General features: G+C 43.9%; 1 protein-coding gene across 1 annotated transcript; it reads right to left on the reverse strand.

The window, feature by feature from the left end:
• Positions 1–2,504: 2,504 nt before the first annotated feature.
• LOC147444594 (protein CDI-like) lies at positions 2,505–4,214 on the reverse strand. Its single transcript, XM_086527138.1, has 3 exons — positions 3,182–4,214; positions 3,001–3,090; positions 2,505–2,720 (listed from the first exon to the last, which is right to left on the reverse strand). Exons 1-3 carry the CDS (start codon positions 4,085–4,087, stop codon positions 2,643–2,645), a joined length of 1,074 nt encoding a protein of 357 aa, XP_086383264.1. The 5' UTR covers positions 4,088–4,214; the 3' UTR covers positions 2,505–2,642.
• Between the last annotated feature and the right edge of the window lie 21,338 nt (positions 4,215–25,552).

Raw genomic sequence — 25,552 nt, forward strand, 5'->3', positions numbered from 1 at the left:
CCTCCATGTCATGAGATATTGATAGTTCTTCTACTCTAGTATATCCCACCACACATGTGAAGCACAATTCCTCCTAGATAATCTTGTGCTCTACTTTGAGATTTTGGTGTCTCGTATGATATCATTCATAAGCAGGTTTATACTTGTCGTGTGACTTCAACAACATATGAATTATGTTTTGATGTCATAGGTTGTTGTGCCAAATTTTATAGAGAAGGCTTTTCATTAGCGTGAGACTATGATAGCTTAGATGTCTTCTATTGATGGCAATAATACATGGGAATTATTGGCAAAAGTATGGTGTGGAACCTTGATCTCCCATTTCTTGTCCTACCAATCCAAATTTCAATCCTTTGGTGGATGCTGTAGAGTGCATGTAGCTCATTGGTTCTCTCTTATTCTTGGATGATAATTGGCCTGATATTTACTGTAACACGAGTATCTTAAGTTAGTTTTATAATCAGTCGTATCTCTATCATTGGCAAGGAGCTCTTCGAGTACTTCAATATGTTCATGGCACTATTGACCAAGATATTCACCATTCTCGTGAGATTATTTTGTAGGACATAGTGATTCTACTTGGATGGTTGTGTTGACATATAGTGATCCAGTAGTCTATATTGCTTTCTCTTTGGCAATGGTTTTGTATTACGGAAGTGTTAGAAGCAAAACACCATTGTCTCTTCTTATATCAAAGCTAAGTATCAGGCTCATCTTGACACTTCCACTCAAGCTTTATGGCTTCAATACATTTAAAACCATATGGCCATTGTAACTTCATCTCACCATAATTTATTCAAATTCCGAAAGTGCTATCACTATAGAACATAATCCTATCGATTGTGGACAAACTAAGCACATTGATTATCATTACGAGTTTGCTCATGATTACATTGAGGATAGTAGTATCAACTTGGAGTATTCTCAGACCATTAATAACCTTGTAGATACTCAAGCTAAGCTGGATTATCTTCATTCAACGATGTGGAGTTGCACCATTTGGTCGTGAAGAGGAAGTGTTGGAGAATGCTATCACCAAATGGTGGCATCATAAATTGCATCCTCATCCATGTATGCTAGCTTGGCATTGCATATGATTTTAGCTTATTCCTATCCATTAATATTATCCGTGAAATTATATTAGTCAATTGACCCTTTTTTAATCCAATTGCCTAGTTTTAGATGAAGTGACACTTGTTAGGTTTTAGTCAATATGTCATTGTTTTGGTGATACGGTTACTAGAGTCAAAACTAACAAATGTCTCTCCAATCTTCATTCCTTCAAAGAATGTGAAGAAAAATAAAGGAAAAAACAACCTTTTCTATTTCTAGTGAGCTAAAACCGGACTTTTGTGCATGTGGGTAGCGCCCCATCTAATTGTGGACAATTTGGCTTGATATTGTTGCAAGAATTGCATGTGAACTATCGTGGTGAGCTTGCAACCATATCATGCAAGGTCTTTTGCTTGCTACATGCTTTTCTAACTTCAGAGAGTGTAGAAAGCATAGTGGCAAATAAAACAAGAAATTTTCTCTTGCCATAGTCATGTATGCCTATGTACTTAACCTTCACTGCATTTCTCTCCCTCACCAAAGGTCTACCATCTTATGAGGTTGTGAGCCTTTGAGAAGAGATTATTCCAATCCTAGTTTTTCATGTCTTTGACTTTTGAAGCAAGATCATTGTGAACATCTAGCCTTCAAAGGCTATTGTGTTTCATGATAAGCTCCAAGGCTTTGTATGACTTTTCTATGTTAATGGAACTTCCTTTCAAGACAATCATGTGGTTGAGTTAATGAAATCAAGCTTTTGATAGAAAATGCAAATTTCAATTCCCTCTCTTTCTCCAAGTTGCTTCAAGTTTATGCACATACTCTTAATCAACTTCAGTGCTATAATTTGCATAATGCAATTGTTGTTTAAACTAACAAATTTTGAAATGAAGAGATTCAATTGTGATTTCACAAAGTCTTCAATGAAACAATCATAAATAGATCACATTATTCATTGCTTCTCATCTCAGGGCTAGCTTCTACAGTGGTTGCTTTCGTGTATGCTTTAGCCCCAAATCTAGAGACCAATTGTATACTACATCAAAAGGTTTCTCATGTTTTGACTAGCCTTAACGTTGTATCCTTTAGTCCCAAATCTCGATACTAATTGTATGTATACTACATTAAAATGTGAGTTTCAGACGTTATGCCATACATCTTTGCAACTTTTAAGAATACTATTGGTATTACTTCTAAGCTTGTGATTCATTAGTTTTGCAACACCTTTCTTGCTCTATATGCTTTGGTAAACGAATGTGTACACATTTGTTTTGTATCTTGCTGACTATGTAAAGCTTGCTAGCACGCTCAAAATTGGAGTGTTACCTCTCTCTCTCTCTCTCTCTCTCTCTCTCTCTCTCTCTCTCTCTCTCTCTCTCTCTCACACACACACACACACACACACACACAGAGAGAGAAAGAGAGACGCGCACGCACAAACACAAACACAATTGACAAATTGTAGTCACTCATTGCTGTTATACACGAGAGCCAGTTTCAATCGAACTTATACAATCTTCTAGAAATACTTTAGTGATCATACTGAAGGAGCCCACTTACATAACTACAGAAAGCCCATAGCAAGCCATTCAATATTGATGGGTAGATGTATATCCACCAGATTGTAATCCCTCCTTGAACCCCCATACACAGGGCGTATGAGGTGCCTGAGAGAACCCCAAGTTACTCAACAGCATAAAAGCACAAGATGCTTTTACAAATGCACTAGAAACAAAAAAAAAAAGAGGAAAAGCATTTAGCCACAGACCACCGTCTTTCATCCACGGCCCAAAAGCATGTTTTGCTTTTGACAGGCAATGTCCAATCCCATATCATAAAGGAATGATTTTATTATGGTTAGCAATCTGACACATTGCCATGCTTTAACCCACGTACATCGCACAGATTAAACAGTAAATAAACGTGCAGGCTTACTTAACCCAGTACCTGCTGTGAGTGCCCGTTGCGGCAGGCCACTTTACTCCATGTTAAATAATCTTGTGCTTGCAAATTTCTCCTCGAAGAGTGCCATATCTTCTGGCTTCAAAGACAATGCCTCCTTCCCATTCATAGTGCCATTGCTATTCACATTCACAACCCCACTACCATTCAATTTTGATGGCAGCACCATCCTTTCCTGCAAGTAAAAGAGTAGGAGCCGCTGAAGTGCAGCAACTTCCTTCAAGCGAGCCTCCATCTCCGCAACCCGCTCCTCGAGCTTGCTCTCACGCTCGGTGAGCCGTCTGTCAAGCAGATTTACAAGCTCACTATGTATGACCTTCTGAATCATGTGGGATCTTTTGTACTCATCCCTCTCTTGAAGCCATTCCTGCGCATAGTCGCAGCTCTGCCATGCCTCAAACCAGGGACCTCCTGATGTGTAGTGGATGGCCTTAGGGAGAGAGTTGCTACCCAAAGGCATCTCGTTGTGGCCAACAAGGAAATTCCATGTAAAGGGTATGGAGCCAATGTCCTTATCCTCAAGCCACATGAATCTGTGCAGAAAAGCCCCAGATTGTGCATTGACAACTGCAGGAGTGAGTACTCTATTCTTCGGATGTGAACAATTGTAGAGCACCATGGACGACCAGTTCTTGCGAGGGTAGGTTGTCTGCACTACTCCATCCATCTTGGTAGCAGTTTTGGGGGTGTAATCATGTTGCACACACATGATGGCATATTTGTCATCGATGAGCTCCACAAGATCGTGGATGTCGGCCGTGTAAAGGAAATCGCAGTCGATGAACATGGCCCAGCCATCAAATGCGGCAAGGTAAGGGGTGAGGAACCTGGTGAAGGAGAACTCTGTGCTTTCAGTGGGATCTTTGTCGCGGGTGTAAATGCTGCTGCGGCGGAGCTCTGCCTGCTTGATGGGGATGACATCGATGGGGAATGTGGCATGTTTGAGCAGAGAATGGCGGCAAACCTCGAAAGCCACATCTTCGCGGGAGTCGTAACCTACAAAGATGGGGAGCTTGGTGATAATGCGTCCACTTTTGCAGACGACAGGGCCGCCCATGGCAGGCGGAGACATTGAGCTTGCAGATCGGGCAATGGGGACCTTGCCTAGCGTAAACAAGACCCTGCAATGGCGCTCTTTAAAGGGAGGAAGGTGACCACTGACCACCTAACAACCGTGGCCCTCGTAGCCCTCGCACATGATGTACTATGCCGTGACTATGGTACGTAAGAAATTCAGTTGAGTGGCCTCGGGCTTTTACCATGGTAAGAGGGCTTCCTCATAGTCCCGCTAATAGTGCCTATGGAGGTCCCTCAAATGGGGGAGCCCTCTAAATAAAGCCATTGAACACACCTTTTCCCATAATTTAGAGGGGGCCTTCCTGGGAATGCTAACTTTACCTCTTTAAAATAAAGTTATTGGAGGGGAAGGGGGTAACTCAAAAACAGATACTCCCTCCCATTTAGAGGTAATGCTAACTTTACCTCTTTAAAATAAAGTTATTGGAGGGGAAGGGGGTAACTCAAAAACAGATACTCCCTCCCATGGAGGCTCCCTCTCATGAGCAGGGATGGTTAGCTTAGCAGAGAATCCTTGAATACTCCTACTCATGTCACCCATAATAAGTTCGAATGATATGATTTGACTTTCATCTCTCCTTATGCTATCAACCGTCGTATGATTGGTCAATAGATGAGCACTTTGGTCTTTGGAAGTGTTTAAAGAGAATTTGAATAATTAAAATTCTTTTGATATTTTAATTTGTAAAAGAGTCCTTTTATTTGAGAGCCACACATCAGTCCATTTCATTAGCTTGTTGGCTTTCTAAAAGAAGCCTTAGAGTTGAGTTGGGTTAGGCATTACTTTCATTGTTTTCAATGATAATTGAGACTTACATTAAATGTTATTTTCATTTTAAAATAGTAAATGGATCTTTTTATTTCACTTTCATTTCATATCCTGATATGTCTTGACTTTTCTTGCATTCTATTGTTTTAAAATATTAAAGTGAAACTTCACTTGCATAATTTTAGTAAATCCTATGGATACACACACACACACACACACACACACACACATATATATATATATATGAGTTTTTTTTATTTCACATTTCATTTCACAGACTCACTTGGCTTGACTTTTATTACATTCTATAACTTAATTTTAGTCAATATTCAGGAAAGTCTCTTTTATTAAGCGATCGTTGATTGAGTTTCCTCCCCACAAAAAAGCGAACCGAAAATACTAGAATAAATTTAAAATTTGCAAGATTTTTGAACTATTTTCTCACATATTTCACGAGTTTTTCTTCCCTTTACCATGGTTTGCAACTAGTTAGTCTCCATTTTCAACCGGCTCAAGGCTAAGCTGAGGTAATTATTTCTTGAACACTGATTCTACTTAAATTGAACCTAATGATTTTATCACGTTCTAATTGTTTTAGAAAGCCATCGTGATTCTTTCACTTGTTTTTAAAAGCCTTGGCTTTCTAACAGAAACCTCACTCTCCCCACCTGTGGGTCCTTTGTATTTTTCTCTTTACCTTTCATAATACAATTTTACCTTCTTTAAAAAAAGAAATCTCAATGAAATAAAGAGGGAGCTATGTATAGATTTGATGAAAAATATTGCTTGATTGAAATTTTTCTTGATATTTTAGTTTACAAAAGAATCCTTTCATGTCGGAGCCTCATGTGGCTCCATTTCCACATCCATTTCTTTGAATTATTTTAGATTGCCAATGTGATCCTTTAACTTTTTGGCTTCCCAAAAGAAGCCTTTACAGGAGAGTTGAGTTAGGCATAATTGGAATGTTTTCACTGATGATTGAGACTTACCTTTAATGTTATTTCAGTTTTAAAATATTAAATGGATCTTGTTATTTCACCTTTCGTTTGAGATCCTCACATGGCTTGGCTTCTCTTGCATTCTATTCTTTTAGAACGAGCTTACATGACCCATCTATGAGGGATCTCGCTCTCTCTTACCAATCGTTTTGAATGGCCAATCTTATACAGTTTCTCAAGGTTACTCATGAGCGCACATAGAAATACTCTCGCTTTTGAATGTCTATATACATCATGTATGCATGTAAGTATGTATGTACCTAGGTTTGCATGTACGTATGTATGTATATGTGTGTGTCTATCTTTATACATCTCCCCATGATACACATCACATTCTCTCTATCTCTTCCTTCTTGTCATCCCTCACCACCTCTCTCTCTCTCTCTCTCTCTCTCTCTCTCTCTCACACACACACACACACACACACACATGAGAGCTGGCCAAATGCAATGGCTACTAGTATGTATTAGGAAGCTCCCAAAATTCTACTCCACTTCAAGATCCTTGTTTCAACTCTCTCTCTCTCTCTCTCTCTCTCTCTCTCTCTCTCTGTGGCAAACAGTGCCGAGCATCATAACATTCGGCTTTGTGATCAACAGCGTATTGACACCATTGTGAGCTCTCTCTCTCTCTCTCTCTCTCTCTCTCTCTCTCTCTCTCTCTCTCTCTCTCTCTCTCTCTCTCTCTCTCTCTCTCTCTCTCTCCTCACAAGTGGACGCTTAGGTTGGCTTAATGGACGCTTTGGTGCTTATCTATTTAGCTCCCTTCTTTAGCGTCTCTCCTTCTACCTTTTCAGCTCCCATACTTTAAAAGCCGACAACTCTATTGTTTTGCATTGCTTGAGCCACATGGCTGTTGCTTGCTTTTTATCTCTACCCAAACCCTAGATTGGCTATTCTCCCTCTCATGTCTCGATTGCTACGTGTTGACATTTACCACCTAGAGACCTCTTGCTTTGTGCAACATGAAGAATCTCTTGTGGGTAAAGTTCTCAAGGTAAAGTTCTCTACTAAGGTAGTAGCAAGAGCAAGAAAGGATTAGCTAAAGGTCATGCATTACAAAACTTCAAAAGTAACATTTACAATAATGTGTATGTAGAGAGAGAAGCCTATTCACTTCTTGTGAGGCACTGGCCTCCCACTCACCATCCCCACCTTTTGCTCTTGTGCCCTCTTACATGAATGAATCCCCTTCATCTCATGACAGAGTAGTATAGATAGATGATATCAAACATGGATGTGATTGGGCATTGTCTCATAGGCTGAGCGTAGGCCGCACTGGCCTTTTGAAACATTAATATATATTTTTGTCTCTTCTCAAACAATTATATGACGTTACTAACTTACTTGGACAATTCTCTCTCTCTCTCTCTCTCTCTCTCTCTCTCTCTCTCTCTCTCTCTCTCTCTCTCTCTCTCTCTCTCTCTCTAGATAGATAGATCAATGAGCTCTCTTGGGATTATTCCTATGACATTCAAAGTCTCATCAAATTGATCTTTGAGGTCCTCCTACAACTTTAAAATCTCTCTCTCTCTCTCTCTCTCTCTCTCTCTCTCTCTCTCTCTCTCTCTCTCTCTCTCTCTCTCTCTCTCTCTCTCTCTCTCTGTGTGTGTGTGTGTGTGTGTGTGTGTGTGTGTGTGTGTGTGTGTGTGTGTGGATGCAGAAGAAAGGAGGTTGGCTACCTTCTACGCGTGCGCACACACACACACACACACACACAGCTACGAATTGAGGTGATGGTGATGGCTGTACAAATGGAAATGATGAGCAAATATAATGAGATCAAGTGGGCTAGTTGAGCTAGTTGAGCTCGGAGCGTGCTGTTAGTTTGTGAGGTGCAAGCTCAACTCATGAAAACTGGCATGAAAATATGTATGTGGCTGAGTGTCTCTTTGGGTGGACTTGCTCTATGGTGGTAGGATATGCAGCTCGTCGTAGGAAGAAATTGGACTCTGAGGCTTAAGAGTCTTGAGTCAAACTAATGATCTCAAAACAAAAACCAAAACATGCAAATCGATTGCTCATCTTGCGCAAATCGACTCACAGTGCAAATCCATTGCTAACCTTGAGCTTTTCTATCCTTGAGAGGACCCTATTGAATGTAGACCTTTTATGCTACTAGCTTGGCCAACTAGCTTCAAGTTCAAGAGCATGATGCAAACCACCGATGGACCTCGAGTACGATGCACTCGGGGGGGGGGAGAGAGAGAGAGAGAGAGAGAGAGAGAGAAATGAAATGAAATGTTATATTAACGTCTTCAGAAGGCTAGAATGACCTATGAGACCAGAAAGTTACAATGTGGTGGATCTGATACAAAGTCAGAGTAACAAAAATAACAAAATAAAATGACAGAATAAAATGCTATGGAATCTGAAACACCTAGGTGTGATCTAAGCAGATAGGTGGGATAGCTAAATCACAGATCACAAAAGATCCAGCTAGGTGGGATAGCTAAATCATAGATCACAAAAGATCCAGTGTCGTCACTGGAGGATCTCATCAATCTCCTCCATGGTCAATAGCCTGATCGAGCGTCGTGCATGCTGGGCCAAAGTGATCCGAATGCTCTAATGCAACCTCCATCGATGCTGTGTAGTCCTCCGCAGTTGTGGGTGTCCGGATCTCCCTAGCTCGGTCGCTCGGTCGATCAGTGTGCCTCCAGTGTGAGGCGGCGAGCTCTCCTGTGGTAGTAGCTCCTTCGGGTGTCCAGTGTCTGCTCTAAAGAAGTTTGAGATCCGTCTCTAAGACTGGCTGACCTCTCCTCTCATCAGGCTCTCTCTGTGTCTGCACAGCTCGAGCAAAATTAGACCCAAGCATCTCTGATCCTCGTACCGCACAACTCTGGAGAGTGGTCCGAAGCCCTCTCTGAACAAGCAGTGGAAGTGGCCGCGTATCTCGTAGTAGATGGGGCAGTGGCATGTGTAGTGCAACTCTATCTCAGGCTCTAGGTCACATAGGAGACATGTCCTGGCCTCTGTTGGTACTCTATTGTATCTCCCAGTCTCGATCCGCAGCTGGTGTGAAGATGTGCGTATCTGGCCAATAGCACATCGTATCCCGTGAGACAAGTGGGTGTCCATGTATCTGGGCCTCGTCACAAAACCATCCTCTGTAAGCTGGAGAAGATGCTCTCTGTAGAAATAAATCTTCGTGTCCAGCTCCTGTGCTGGCTGTATCCATGTCCTCCTGGTGTCTAGCTGAGTCAAGTCTTGGCAGATGAGCCTGGTGATCTCGGACTGTGTAAGAGTCAGAGAGGGTGCATCCAGTGAGTACTGGAAGGGATGCAATCTGTCTATGTTGAACGCATGCACGTGAAACCATGATGTCATCTCCCCATACCAGCATGTTGTATATCCCTGCATGGCTAACTGTCGAGAGGACTCAAGTGCAAGGCGGGCATATCTCTCTCTGGGAGGTTTCCACATGCGGTGTATGAAGGAGACAGATCTGGTGAGCGCCTCAACCACTAGTGGGGGGGCAGCTGGCTCTACTCGTATAATGGCACGTGGTACTGAATCCTTGGCTCTACTGAGCCGTGAGATCATAGAGACTAGTGGCTTCTCCATGTCCCCCCATCCATCAGTGCGACCTGTCCTCCCATTGATGGTCCAATGAAGGTCCCCAAATCTCAGCTCCATAGAGCAATGCAGAAGCCACGAGGGTGTCAAAGAGCCAGAGCTTCGTCCGAGGCTCCTGAAACTGAACATGTAAACACATCCTCTCCAATCTACCCAATGCTGCATGGGCTCTAGTCAATTTAGTCTCTGCTGCTCTTCTCAATGAAAATGCTGGTCCACTAAAAACCACTCCAAGGTAGGTGTAAGCATCTGTATACTCCAGTGTCTCCTGGCCGTATGTGAATGCGGGCGCTGACCTCCTGATCCACTATGGGGTCGTATTAAATACCATGACCTTGCTTTTACCGAGGTTGACAGACAAACCACTTTCATGGGCAAAGTTATGCAAAGCATCCAGGTGACGTTGCATCCCCTCTGGAGAGTCGGAGATCAACACAATATCATCAGCATATAACAATAGTGGGATCCATGTTCCTGCCAGTTGTGCACCTCTATCACCATCACTCTCAATGTAGTCAGAAACTTCATCCACATATATACCAAACAAAGTAGGAGAGAGCGGGCAACCTTGCTTCGACCCAATAGTGGAGTGAACCGATGTAGATAGGCCCTCTGAGGTGCGTACATGCCCCACTACTGACATGTACAATGCCATGACCCCCCAAATGAGCTCTTTGGGTACTCCCATCTCCTGTAATATGCGCATCAATCTAGCTCTAGGTACGGTGTCAAATGCTTTGCGGAAGTCCACAAAGCTGCAATAGATCCGTCTCCCATGTGATCTGCCCTCCTCAATGATGTCTCTAAGTGTCAAGATATGGTCAAGAGTAGAAAAAACTCTCCTGAATCCTGCCTGCCCGGCTGCGCATATCCCTTCCCTCTCTGCCCATCTACTCATCTGTTGCTCAAGAATGGATGCGTATGACTGTGCCAATGTGTGTCCGATCATGATAGTGCGATAATTCCCAGGCTTCATAGGGTCTCCTGACTTGAAGATAGGTACAATAGTAGATAGTCTCCAAGTATCAGGCAAGCCCTCACACATGGCACGGTTAAACATAACTGCTAGGAGCTCTGCTAGCAGATCTGTGGCATGCATGAAGTGCTCAGCCACTAAACCATCATGATCATATGCTCTCCCAATCCTCATTCTGACAATGGCCTTCCTCACCATCTCAGCGGTGAAAAAAGCACATGTGTGGGGGCATGGATCGGGGGGGTCAGGAAGGGGCAGCTGTCCAGGAACTGTGTGCAGAGATGACGTGTACTCACCCCAAGCCTCTGTGGAGGTAATGGTAGGGGGAGGGGAGTGCTCGTGAAAGAGCCGCCATGCCTCACATGAGTCCTAACTCAAGAATACGGCCTCCGTTTCCACCACAGGCTATTTCGTCATTTTGTGCAAAATTTCTTTCAGTGTCGTTTTTTGCATGACAGGTGCCTCATAGTCTTCTACAGTTTGTGTTGTATAGCACGTGTTGTTCCCGCTCCGTTTCTCCTATTTTTGGGCAGTTTTCACATCAGGTGCAGTATTTATCATGGCTGACAACAACACAGATGTGTTCAAGATGTTTGTTGCTGAGGACAGGCTGGATGGGGACAACTACCCTATGTGGGCTTATATGATGCAACATGTTCTTGTGTCAAAGGGCGTTTAGAACATTGTGCAGGGCATTGATGTACGTCCTGGTTCTGAGGATGTGGGCGATGTTGAGGATGTTGCAGGTCTTGCTGCAAGGATTGCTGCTATTAGAGTTGTTTTGCCTATGGCAGAACAAGCTCGTTGGGATGTAATGAAGCACACCATTGTTCCTCACATTCGTTCAATAAAATCTGCAAAACAGACTTGGGATATTCTAGCAGGTCTTTATGCAAGCCGCAATGAGGCTAAAATTGCTTTGCTGCGTAAAGAGCTGGAGTCGAAGATTATGCATGAGGAACATGATATGGACACTTTTCTTGCTAGTGTCAAGGATATCAATGAGCAACTTATTTCTGCAGGTGGTCATTTCAGACAGTTCCCTTGTGCAGACTCTTCTTGATGCCTTACCAGATTCCTACCAGACTTTTGCTAGTACTTGGAGACTAATGACCCAAGGAAATCCTGAAGTTGTCAAGTTTGATGCATTATGCACATTGCTGTTGCAAGAGTCACTTTCTAGAAAAAACAGAACTAGGCAGCGTGCAGTTGAAGAGGCTTTTATTGCTTCTCAAAGAAAGGGTGGCAATTGTTGGGGTATAGGCGTTTGTGCCTTGCCCGGCCGCCCAGAGTCTGGGCGCCCACTGACTTGTATACCTTATACATAGCATAAGTGTATAGAGGGCTGCTCACTCTTTGAGTCTCCCCACCTACATCGTGTGTGTGTCTCCTTCTCTCTCTCTCACTCTCCGTCTGTGGTGCTCCCCGATCCCCTTCAATTGGTATCAGAGCGTAGGTGTGGAGGGAGTGCGTGTGTGCACAGTCACGACGACAGTGGAGAGCCAGTTTCATTCCCGAAATCGCGTCCGCGCACGAGTGCACTTTCAAGAGTGCAAACAGGGTTTCGACTTCGGCATCGGCAAATTCAGCTTTTCGAGAGCGTTTCCAATAGGTGGTGTCCTGGCATTTTACCCCCCTTTCAAAGCCATTCGAGCCATTAGAAACCTCATTCGAGCTATGGTTGAGGAGCTGCATTTTTCAGCCCTCTTTTGGCAGTTTATGCTGCGTTTTTGGGTCGAAACGGAGGTTTTTTGGCATAGCTTTCACACCCGGACTTGGATACATGTGATCCAGGAGTCTACCTTGGGGTTTTGGCACGCTCCGGACGTGCTCATCATATCAGAATTTTTAAATTCTGAACGCTGAATTTTCTGTTGCAGCAGCAGTTGTTAATTGTGTGTCGAGGATTCCACACATGGTTTGCTCTCAGATGTGAGAGTGACATTTGCTACAAGTTTCCTCACAGGTGGGAGGATACGATGTATGCCTTATGTGGTTTGATGCTCAGGGAGACTAATGTGATTGCATTTTGAGCTCGGCAATGTATGCCTCGAGCATGTTTTTTGGCAGTCATAGGTAGAGCAGATATTTGTGTACTAGATTTGCAGGTGTTTGCAATGATGTATGCAAAGTGTGGAGATTGGTGCATGCATTTGGAGTGCGGTTTGATGCGCTTTGGTTGCTCATGGTTTTGAGCGTGCAGTCAGTTTGGTTACTGGTTTTGTGGCCGTTTTACTGACAAAACTCTGGCGAAATTTTCCCAGGAGTTTTATGCGCATCATTTATGCGATCTAGGTAGAGATTGCGGGTTGCACTCAGCATTTGCGTGCGGTGTTCTCTCCAGATGGGAGATTTGTGCGTGTGTATGCATCGATACCGCACATTGTGGGCTTGGTGATTAGCTCACGGGTTTGAGAGGCGTACAGTTATCTTGGCACACTCACAGGAGTGAGTATTGTGATGTATGCTAGTGTGGCTACGAGCTAGGTAGCCGGATTCGAGCACTAATGGCTTGAGGTTTTTCAGCAGGTTTCAGCTACAGGTTTACAAGTTTACAGGCAGGTTTGAGGGCTTATTTGGGCGCTGAATTTTCAGCCATTGTTTCCTCTTTGCAGGTGTCCATGTATGGCTCAGTTGTAGGCTGATCTGGGACACATTTGTGACTTGTTTATGCGGCTGTTTAAGAGCTGAATTTTGGGGCTGTTTTGGGGCTGATTTGCAGCCATATTTGCAGACTTTTGTTGATACAATTCGAGCCAGTTTAGGGTTGATTTGGTTGACATTTGCTACTCATTGTTGGTTGCTCTTTTGCGAGCATTATGGCTGATTTTTCATTTGACTTCCAGCGTTATGGTCTGACACAGTTTGATGGTACAGATTTTGTTGCTTGGAAGGAGCATATGCTTGTTGCATTGGCGGATTTGGGGCAGGATAAACCCTTGTGTGGTTTATCGGCGAATCCCAAGTCTATGCGTGATGATGATTGGCAGGATCTTGATGAGTTAGCAATGTCTACAATTCGTTTGCATCTGGTTGAGTCTGTTGACTGGCAGGTCTCGAGGGAGACTACAACTCATGCTTTATGGCAGAGTTTACATGCTATGTACGCGACATCCATGTCTACAGGGAAGTCTAGTCCCACTTCTATGTCCATGGGAGAGATTGATCCCACACGCAAGTCTCGACGGCATAGAGACTTGACATGTTGGCATTGTGGACATAGAGGGCACATTAGGCGTCGATGTTTCAGGCGTTTGAGACAACGGAGGCGACAGATGCGTGATGCAGATTTGGGCATGACAGATGCTAGTGAGATCAGTACGGTGGTTACTGAGTATGCTTGTGACGGCGATGTCACATTTACATCTAGCTTGTCTTCAGACGATCTTATGTCTACGGATTGCATATCAGATTGCACATTGTCTTCATATTGGTTACTAGATTCAGATGCTACTTTCCATGTCACGTCGCATCGTGAGTGGTTTAGCACGTTTTCTAGTGGGAGACTTGGTTGTGTGCACATGGCTGATGGTGGTGTGTATGACATTGAGGGTGCAGGAGACGTATGTTTGTCCTTGCCCAGTGGTATGAGATTTACCCTGCGTCATGTGCGTTATGTGTCAGACCTGAGACGGGATTTGATCTCAGTCAGACAGTTACGGGATAGTGGATGTCGGGTATCGCTGCTTGAGCGATCTTTTGCGTTGCATTTGGGTTTGCTAGTGATTGCGAGAGGTGCCAGGAGTGGTACAGGTTACCCATTGCATGTGGATCACGAGAGAGACAGTGTTGTCTCTGTGATCATGCAGCCAGGTAGAGAGCGAGAGAGCAGGCGAGTCTCTTTTGCTCATGGGTTGCAGGGTACTTTGCATGGAGTGCAGAGTAGTGAGCTCGTTGTGCACACAGTTGGGGCACGACTTGGCAGTCACACAGAGAGGTGACAGAGTCAGACATGCATGCTTTGCTAGTGACTGAGCAAAGCAGAGAGTTAGTTGTGCGAGATACTTCTATGCAGGATAGACAGGTAGAGCGGTCTTGCTCTAGTGAGTCACGATAGGAGGACGTTGTGCAAGAGTCTATGCATACGGAGTTAGAGCATGAGAGCTCTAGTGAGTCACAACAGATTGAGTGGTCATGTTTGCAGTGGATGATTGCAGAGGAGACTGAGATGTCAGCGATTATGCAGTCATTCCTTTCTATGCTCGACAGTGAGCATGGGGATATAGTTGTGCAGGATATGTCTTCCAACAGACACCTAGAGCAACTGGTTTGCTATGAGGTTGCACAACAGGTTGATGCATCTTTTGCGGACAGTCAGGAGTTGCATGTGGCTGACACGCCTTGTCAGTCAGAGATGCCTATTTCCAGGGATATATATGTTGATGTATTCTCCGTAGAGCTAGCAGGGCCTGCTAGCATTGCATCGGCATTCGGTGGTCTCATGTATGAGATGTTGATCTTGAGACCGGATATCGCAGCTGCAGTGGGAGCATTTGCAGTTGGGGTTGTCAGTCGTTTGTTGACTGATGATGGCATAGTGCACGAGGGAGATATGCACGTATTGCGTACATACTTGCAGTACGTGTGCGGTACGTCTGGTGGTGTATGGACTTACACGGGAGCAGGACAACCGGATGCACACGATCACAGCCAGCCAGTGGGCATCGGTTGAGAGCATTTTTCTCTCGCCTTTTGTAGTCTTTAGACTAGGTTCTCTTGCTTAAAGGCACAGTCGCCTTTAAGTGGGAGGTTGTTGGGGTATAGGCGTCTGTGCCTTGCCCGGCCGCCCAGAGTCTGGGCGCCCACTGACTTGTATACCTTATACATAGCATAAGTGTATAGGGGGTTGCTCACTCTTTGAGTCTCCCCACCCACATCATGTGTGTGTCTCCTTCTCTCTCTCTCACTCTCCATTTGTGGTGCTCCCCGATCCCCTTCAGCAACAGCAATTCGGGCACTTCTTATGGTTCTGCTGTTGCGAGTGGCAAAACTTATGTTCCTAATGCTTCTGTTGGCAGCAATTCGTCTGGAAATTCTGGTGATAAGGGCAAAAAGAAGATGCGTTGCCATTATTATAAAGCTAATGATCACTTGATCAAGTCGTGTCCTAAGTTGAAGGCCGAAGAGGCTAAGAAGAAAGAGGGTGGTTCCACTGCAAATACTGGTTCCACTGCAAAAGCAGCCATTGTTGAGTCTTCTGTGAAAGGAGACTGTGTTGATGATGTTGATGCAGAATGGGCTTTTAGCGCAGAGTACACTTAGAATCCTGTTGTCCATGATGCATGCGTCAGTTGCTGCAGATTCACATGTGTGGTATTTCGACAGTGGTGCTACAAAGCACATTACCTCACATCGTGAATTGTTTACCTCTATTGAGTCTGTCTCTCATGGGAATTCAGTCACTTGTGCCAACAATGCCTCTTATCCGGTTTAGGGAGTTGGAAAGATTGTGCTTATTGATGCAAATGGCAATTCCTTCACACTTGTTGATGCATTTTATGTACCTGGGATCAAGAAGAATCTCTTGTTTGTATCCACACTTGCTAGACTTGGACTTGTAGTCAAATTTGTGGATGACAGATGTACAGCTCATGATCTCAGTTTTGGTGATGAAATTGTTGCATCTGATGATGTTGAGGAGCCTTTGTCTTTTGATGAAGCACAGAATTCGGAAAATTGGATGGCTGCCATGCAATAGGAATATGATGCACTTATAGAAAATGACACATGGGCTTTACGTGATTTACAGGCCATTGGTACGAAGTGGGTTTACAAGTTGAAACACAAGCTAGATGGTGAGATCCATCACCATAAGGCTCGACTTGTTGCAAAGGGTCATGCACAGCAAAAAGGCATAGATTATGAAGAGACTTTTCCTCCCACTTGTCGTATGACTACTGTGCGTTTTCTATGTGCATTGGCAGCTCATTTTGGTTGGGATGTACATCAATCAGACATTGTTACTGCTTTCTTAAATGGTGACATATTTGAGGAAGTTTATGTAATGCAGCCTCGCGGTTTTGTCATAAAAGGACAAGAGGACAAAGTGTGCAAATGTAAGAAGGCTTTGTATGGGTTGAAGCAATCTCCTCGTGCTTGGTATGAGAAAGCTAACACTCATTTTGTTAAACGAGGCTTTCGTAACAGTCCAATAGAAAGCACATTGTATGTAAAGTGTGAGGGTGATGTACTTCTCATTGTGGTTCTTTATGTCGATGATTTGTTGATCACTGGACCAAATGAGAGACATATTGCTGAATTTAAGGCTGATTTGAATGCTACTTTCAAGATGAAAGATTTGGGGATGTTGCATCATTACTTGGGTATACAGTTTAAGCAGTGTGATGGCGGTATTGCCTTGTGTCAGAAAAGTTACATAGAGACATTGATATGTAAGTTTGGACTTGAGGATTGCAAACCTATTGCCACTCCCATGGAAACAGGTTTGAAATTGAGTCTACATGATGCTGGCGATCCTGATGATGTCACTCTTTACCAAATTGTTGTTGGCTACCTCATTTATGTATGCAACACGAGGCCAGATATTCAGTTTGCAGTCTCACAGGTCAGCAGATTTATGCATAGCCCAAGGTCTAAGCATTGGCAGGCTGTCAAGAGGATTTTCCACTACCTTAGTGGCACTTTACATCTTAGCTTGTTTTATCCCAAGAAGGGATCATTGCCGCCAGACTTACATGCTTTTTCGGACTCAGATTGGGCTGGTTGTTATGACACACGAGTGTCCACAAGTGGTTTTTGTTTCATGCTTGGCACTTCATGTATATCATGGTTGAGCAAGAAGCAACCCACTGTGGCCACTTCGAGTTGTGAGGCTGAGTACATGGCAGTCTTCCCAGCTACGGTTGAGTGTGCATGGCTCAGATGCCTTATGGCTGATTTTGGTGTTGGACAGGACACTACCAACGCTATCTACACTGACAGTTAGAGGGCATTGGCAGTTGTTGCGAGGAACCCAGTTTTTCATGCTCGCACAAAGCACATTGAGGTGCATTACCACTATGTCAGGGAGAGGATCTCAGTAGGAGAGATCATCTTGGCTTATGTGCCAACACAGGACAACCTTGCAGATCTTTTCACAAAGGCATTGTCTCGTGAGAAGCTTGAAGCTTTTGGCAAAGCTTTGGGCTTACTCCCCTTTGTTGACTGATCATGTCCTCAGGGCATGGCACTTCCCTTTACTCATGTGCCAGCTCTCGTTCAACGCATCACTTCAGGGGGTATTGTTTACCATATACATGTGGTTGTGATGTGTGTGAACACACTAGGACCGCCAGGGCATTTTTTCCCTCTTTAGGAGGTTTTTTCCCCCGAGCATTGTACATACGCCCATCACTCTAGGGCAATCTATCTTTCCATTGCACACTAAGTAACACACTCTGTATTGTGTGCCTTGAGCTTCCTTCGTCTTCTCCAAGCTGTGTGCATTTCTCTGCAACCCTAATTCCAACAACCTCAATCCACTTCTCGGCCTCATCTACCTTCTGTTGGGTCTTTGTAATAACATCCACCCAAGAGGTCATCATTTCTTTGTGTTGCTCTTCCCCCTCTTTGATGGCTCGCACTTGCTCTTTGATCGTGTTTAGCTCTTCTATTACTGAAAGTTGCAATTCTCCCTCTTCAAGTGTATTTCGTGATCGTGCCTCTGCGAGCTCCCTCTTGAGTGACGCAATCTCTTCGTCTTGGGCCGTCACCCGATCTCCCAGTGTAGCTATCTTGCTTTCTTGGGCCAACACGCGTTCGTCGAGCATTTTTATTGTGTCCAGTAAGTTGTGGTTGATCTCGTTAATTGTTTCGGTCATTTCTTCTTTGCATTTTTGAACTGCATCCTCTAAAGGGTCAAGCTTGTCATTTTGTTTTCGCATGCTTGGTCGCCGCAAAAAACGAGATGGGAATTTTCAATGGTAGTAGGAGACGGCCCTACATGCCCCGCACTATGCATACATGTTCTCCCCACTTTAAACATACATGGCATACGTTTTTGCCTTTCCTGCAATTTCTACATATTCTCGCTTTCTACAACTGCCAATTCTGCAATTTTTGTAAGCTCTGTAAATTCTTGAGATTTTGAAAATTCTGTAAATTTCTGAATTGGCGTGCCGTCACTGTTTTCCAACCAAAGCTCCAGTGCTCATCACCTTGCAATATACTGTGTCACCTGCACCTGTCAACAACTCAAAGCTGCACGCGGCCCCTAACTGAGAGAGAGAGAGAGAGAGAGAGAGAGAGAGAGAGAGAGAGAGAGAGAGAGAGAGAGAGAGAGAGTCAAGCACGGTAGCTCTTTGAATGGGTATCTTGCATCGTGCTTGCAATCGCATCTTGAAATGGTTAAAAAAAGAGATGGTTTCGTTCCCTCCTTCAGCCACTTTAGCTCTTGCTCTCGACATTTCTGCTGCCATGCTCCAGCAAACGATTGGTGGCTCACCACCCCATACTGACCCCACTCCCATGCCATATGATGGATGTGACCACTGTGATGCTCACATTCCTAGAAGTAACCCTACTCCTATCTCTTGGAGCTCTCCTCTTTGGAGCCACATGGAGAGCCTAAAAACGGCTCTCCATTATAGGATAAGTAGAAGTAGGTGTTCCAATAGTTTTCTAAACTCAATATCTCCCAACTCTCTAAAGATCTTCTTTTCTTTCAAGAAGAGTAAGAACACTCCCTTTCCTTTTTTACAACTCACAATTGTGAGTGGATAGTATTAAGAACAGAAATATACACCAATCCTCAAGCTCAGACCTAGCCTTGAGGGTCAAAGGATTACAAGTTATCTGCTTGGCAGAGAAACCACTCCTACTCCTCGGCTTTACTTATTACAAGATGTTATGTATTGTTCTAGACCAGTCCTCTGAGGCTTGTTTGCATCCGATCATGTGGATCATCAATCTGCTCTCTTGCGTGATTTCACAAAAGATTTCCACAGCTAGATCCCCCTCAAACACGCGGCGGTTCCTTGCTTGCCAAATATGGTGCAAGAAGTAGTACTTGATTATTTGAGTGCAGACGAGAAGAGCAGGACTTCCCATCCTGTTACTACCAAAGAACAGATCATTCTTGAATCTTAAAGAACTTAATTTGCCATGTCCTTTGAATCCACTTGCATATTTTCCCAACCATGCCCCTGATTGTTTGGCATCCCATGAAAAGGTGGGCTAGGTCTTCACTGGCTATTCTGCACCCCGAGCAACGATCGGACCCGGTGCCTCTTTCTTGTATCTTTACGTCCGTCGGTAGAGCAACCCACATCACTTTCCACAGAAATATCTTCATATATTGAGGCCATCTTGGCTTCCAGATGTTCTCCATGACTCCCTCCCACCGTTTTTCCGACCAGTGCCTCTTCCATAATTTGTTGAGGGGGCTACACCAATTAGCCTCGTGCATTAATGCATGGTAAATGCCTTTACAGTGTGGTTTCCAAAAGAGGCTACTCCTGGGCCATCTCCAAGCGTCCCATCAAAGTTGGATTCACAAATTGGCATCACCACCTTATCAAGCTCTTTAATCACCCTATAGACTAGTAAGATCTCAAAACCATCCAGTTAAAATTGGATGGCTAAAGAGTCAGCAGTTTTCCAGCACTTCCTGTTGCCATCCCAGAATTGCTCTAGTCGAACAAGCCCCTTATTATTCAGCTTCCTGGCCATTTCTATCCAGTAAGGGCTTTGCGGTGGCCCCAAATATTTTAGAGAGCCAAGGGGACCAGTGCAATATGGAGTTCTTAAAGTATCTGGTTACTTCCCCCCATCCCAAAACCTCAGCAGCACTTTTGCAGTTCCTCATCAGCTCCCCTGAGAGTCCACCAGATCTAAGATAAGACCACTTTGGGGCGAGAAGTTTGTCGTGCATCACAACCCCCTTCCACTTTCCCCCTTTCGATGCCAGTTTTGTTGCATCAAGCATTTTCTTGGTCATGATAGCCCAAGCTTGGTCCTGTTTAGCCAATGAGACCATAAATTTGGCACAAAGGGCCTCAGCATGAGATACAGGGTTAAGAATGTCGGGCCCTCCTTGGTCTACCAGGCGAGCAACTACCTCCCATCTAGCACACTCCCTTTCATATCAATCACTCAAAGTCAAGGACATGGGTTATTATGAAGAGGTCTCTCTATCTCTATATGCAAGCTCTAGCTGAGGTTTTGGAGCAAGCATCGCTTCATTTGAATTCTATCTGCCATTGCACAAAGTCTTTGCCAATTTGGTTGCGAGTCAAACATGAGGACGATGAGTCTTAGGCAAGGTTCACATTTGCCTGCCTGCCAAGGTTTTTGGAATTTCCAACCAATGAGGCAGTGTGCCCATCCCCTCTGCATTCAAGCTATGCACTAAGTCCTGTCCGCCATGCCCTCGTGGCAAGATTACTTACGCCCAAGAGATGTACTCAACCTTCCGGCATGCCCACCCCTCCCATCCAATGTTCCTTGCCTTTAGAGCCAATGAATGGGTTGTGTCAGATTGTTTGTTGTTGTGTGGGTGTGTGCGCACACACAACGGGCTCTCGATGTCACGTAGCTCCCACAAAGGAAGACTTCTTGGGTTAACTCTGCCAAAAATGACAATAGTTGGCCTTGCAAAAGCTTCATTGGGCAAATGATGACAAAAAAGATGAGTGCATCATTACCCCTGCCTTCCCCTCCGTGCAAATGAGTCCGAAGTTGGAAACATACACATGATGACAGCTAGGAGATGTGCATATGTAAGGTGTGAGTTGTGGTGCAGAGTGCCCTGTCCGAGAAATGTGAGGAAGTATAAGGTGCCGTGTGTAAAGTCGTTTGCGATGTGCCAAGTTTCTAATTAGCTGCAATCGTAGGAGGTGCGAGGTGTGATGCATAGCAAGTGGAAATGAGAAGCGGCATGAAGATATTAAGGGTGGATGCGAAATAGAGCATCAATGGCTCTTGCTTCGATGCAGGATTCTCTCTCTCTCTCTCTCTCTCTCTCTCTCTCTCTCTCTCTCTCTCTGTGTGTGTGTGTGTCCAGCATGCACAGTGTGGCGAGATGGTGGGGTTACATGATCAGCGAGGGCAGAAGGCAGCGATCATCGCGATGCAGGCAGCCATGGCAGCGACCATCGCGATGCAAGGAGCAAGCGGAACGAGTGTGAAAGACCCAGTAGAGTCCTCTCGATTTGAAAATATCAAAATTATGTGATTCTTAACGTTTAGAGACAAATCACATCGTATGGACTTAGCAAAAAAAATCTATCTCGTTAAATCTCCTTTTGAAAAATGAAAAGAATGCTCCATGGAAAGCAAGCTTTGCATGAAATGGCACAAATGAATATCTTGAACTAGGCTTGCGCTCCGCCCACTGCGGCCAACGTTAGCACAATGTAGAGAAGAGGCTCCACGTGCTTGTTGACTGACGTGGTGTAAACGTGCCCTTCGCAGCTCATCCCAGCATGTATCCAAATTCATCAGCACCGAGCTCAAATAAACACGCACCTCCATCACCTGCTTGTTGAGGGTGGCATGCGGTGTTGCGCTGTCCAGGTGTGAAAGACTCTCCTCGGACGTCTGCAGTCCCTCTCGAGAGTCGTCCATCAGCTCTAGGCAGTCATGCAGGATGCCGCTATCGTCGATGGCCACATCCTCTAGGGCCATGGCGTAGCTGTTGTTGACCTCGACGAGAGCGGAGGAGACGATAAAGGCCGTCACATCCTGGAGAAGGGCATGCGGCTGGAATGAGGGGAAGGAGGAGAGGGTTGAGATACAGAGGGAAGGGCTGGCGGTGGTACTGTGACCATGGGGGTTAGAAATCAATTCGTCTCCCTCTCCGTGTTTAATGTTACAATTGTTGACATCATTTGGCAACAACAAGAAGGACAAAGATTGCAGGTTTTGGGTCTGGGCACATTCCAAGTTGAGTGACATTTGGCATGAGACTTGAAAACTCTCAAGTGTATGTTAGGGTGCAAGCAAGGTGTAAGGACCCTATTTCCATGCATTTATTGCTGCCACAGTAAAGTCTCAATGGGAACTCAGGGCAAGGGTGCAAAGGCTAGCAAGTCAACGGGTGGTAAGGATAAGGGTGGCAAAGTTGCAGTCAACGCTGCGAAAGGTGTGACCACTACACAAACAGTGGGTAAACCACTGCAACAATGGTTTCGTGTAGAGGCAAGCACCAAGAGAGAGAAAGAGATCCATGTCATATTGGCGTGCGGCCATGCATGCAATACCTATTTGGCAAGGTTGTATAATGCATCATCGAGTTTGGCGAAGCACTCCAATCAATCACGATCAGGTGCACCAGTTTTTGGCAAGACACAATGAGTAGGACAGGTGAGTTGTAAATGCTAGCAATAAGTCATGAGTAGGGCGGATAATAAGCTCTCTCTCTCTCTCTCTCTCTCTCTCTCTCTCTCTCTCTCTCTCTGTGTGTGTGACTTGCCTGTGCCCGGTTTTTAATGTAGAGTTGCCAGAAGGGGCCCTATTGCCTGATAGTACATTGTGCACCCGTCAACTCTCAAAAACCTCCCCCTCTCTCTCTCTCTCTCTCTCTCTCTCTCTCTCTCTCTCTGACTTGCCTGTGCCCGGCCTTTTTTTAGAGTTGCTAGAAGGGGCCCTATTGCCTAATAGTGCATTGTGCACCCATCAACTCTCAAAAACCTCAGTCCACAGAGAGAGAGAGAGAGAGAGAGAGAGAGAGAGAGAGAGAGAGAGAGAGAGAGAAGAACGATAGAGCCTTCCTCATGGGTGCGCAAAATTGAGTGGCAAACATTGCAAATCTTTCACTCCTATAACTCCTAGCAATATCACTCTATTTCATAATGTAATTGTTACTCTATATGCGCATTCAGAACTTGGTTCTGCTAGAAAGCTTTGGCTTTTAGTTGGAGAAGGGATTTTATGCCACATGGCTTCGGAATATGGATTTCCTTGATACAACAATATAGATGCTAAAGTGACTTCACCTTGCATAGTTCTAAAAAATTCTACACACACACACATAAATATGAGCAAATCATGATAAAGGAAAGAAAAAACGATGAAATATGTGAGAACTTAGTTCAACTCTTACAAATTTCAAAAAAATTGCTAGTATTTCCAATTTGCTTCTTTGCGATGCTAAAACTTGGTTGCTTAATAAGAGAGACATTCGTGAACAATGCTTCACCTTATATAATTCTAATTAAGCTCAACCTAATGATTTTATCGCTTTCTTATTGTTTTAGAAAGCCACTGCAACCCTTCCGTTTATCACTATAGAGTTCATTTTCCTATGTTGTATCCAGGAAGGCTCCAAGCCTCCATGGTCTCAAGTGTGGTGCGACCTTTAAAGACCAAACCTATGATTTTTAGTAATTTCTACAGTCAATTGAAAGTATAAAATTAGTATTTTGATTTTGCTTTAAGTTTTGCATAGTAGAAGATCGAAACTTTTTTTCTTTTTTGGCAAAACTCACAATGGTCAGTTAATTATATTGACAACCACGAAAAATTATAAGTTCTTGTCATGCTCGTGTCGAGCCATGCATCTCTAAAAAGTCACTGATACATCAACTAATAGGGGTGCCACCCCTCGACCAACATAGTATCCTTATCTATGAGAGGCTAGACTAATGATGTGACAAGAATAGTTGCTTTTTGCTTGGTATTATATCCATTAATTTTTCTCGTATTTTATAAGCAAAAATGCAAACTATCTGTAAAAAATTCACTAACTCACCCAAAATAGGCAAGTATGTTACTATGTGTAGATTGATCTATTTTGATTCATGACGCGATTCCTCACTCATGAAATGACATGTAGTTGAACAATTTTGTGAGGTAGGAGGTCACTGCTCAAGTGAAAAGGTCCCCAATGTCACTTTTATAAAGCATTTCGGTCTCTTTACTGTAGTTCTTTCATATGCACAGTTTTTATGGTTTTGCACGTGTTGTTCTTGGAAGCACAATGCAATGTTCAAGTATACCTTGTTTTTACACTTTTTGGTGAGCACGTTCTAAAGTTGCAAAGGTTTTTCAAAAAAATCCAAGTCCACTTCGATCGAAAAAGACACCGGTGTCGCATCGTCAGAATAAGCATCAGTATATCAAGCATTGGAATAACCTATGAAATAAGCGTCTAAACAAACGTTCGTGTAAGCGTCGGTAATTCTAAAGGATATTTCGATGCGCCTTTTGAAGTGTGTACCGATGTCTATGTCGTATTTTGTAATGACGATCGAATCTGTAAAATTTTTTTGAGCGGAGAGGACTGGGAACTAATGCTGCATGTACTGCAGCAAAAGAAAACAACCTTCTCTACCCAGAGGAAGAGTGCACAACCGCACTCCACCTACAAGCCGATGCTAAAGAGCGAGTGTATGGTAATTAGCAAAATTGTAAAAACAACATAACCACAAAATCAAAAGCTTGATCATGACATAATGGCATAAAGATTTTATAACCATAATTAAAACATGAGTTGAAAATTGCAAAACCATAAACATAACCCGTTTTTTAATACCATAACCATTAGCATAACTTGTTTGTCATACAATAACCATAACAACCATACCATCATTGCACAACCATAATCATAACCATAACCATAACCATCACATGATTCCCATACCATCATAGCAAAACCATAACCTTAACTTGACTGTCAAACCCTAACCATAACATATGTGCCATACCATAAACATAAACATAAAGCATAAACATAAGCACTACAAAATTGTACATATGCAAACAATCATTGAGTGAGACTGTATCAAGAAGACCACAACTACAAAAAAGATTGTACCAAGAAGACTGTATAAAGATGACTGGGTAAAATTGTATCAAGAAGACCCTCGTGGTAATGCCTTTCAGTCAACGTCCTCTTCCTTCTCCTGCAAGCTGGGTCAGAAGGGCCACAAGTCCATGCTGGTACCTATACTTCTCCTCTCGGAGTGTCGGAAGGCGCTTCACGACAACTTCTTGCAAAATTATGATTTAATCATGAGATAAATCTTCAAATAACATATATATTTTTAATAATTTAAAGCACACGTATAATACTTATAAACTCATATATCGAAGCGTGTCGACGGCCTCCACTCCCAAGATCTGACGCTCCAACAGACTCCAAACATGCTCTGGCTGCATCTCTCTGCCGTTGAAATCTCTCGGGATTGTCTTGTGT

The sequence above is a fragment of the Adiantum capillus-veneris genome, chromosome 13, assembly GCF_014529385.1.
Source record: "Adiantum capillus-veneris isolate H3 chromosome 13, ASM1452938v2, whole genome shotgun sequence".
Taxonomy (NCBI): Eukaryota; Viridiplantae; Streptophyta; class Polypodiopsida; order Polypodiales; family Pteridaceae; genus Adiantum; species Adiantum capillus-veneris.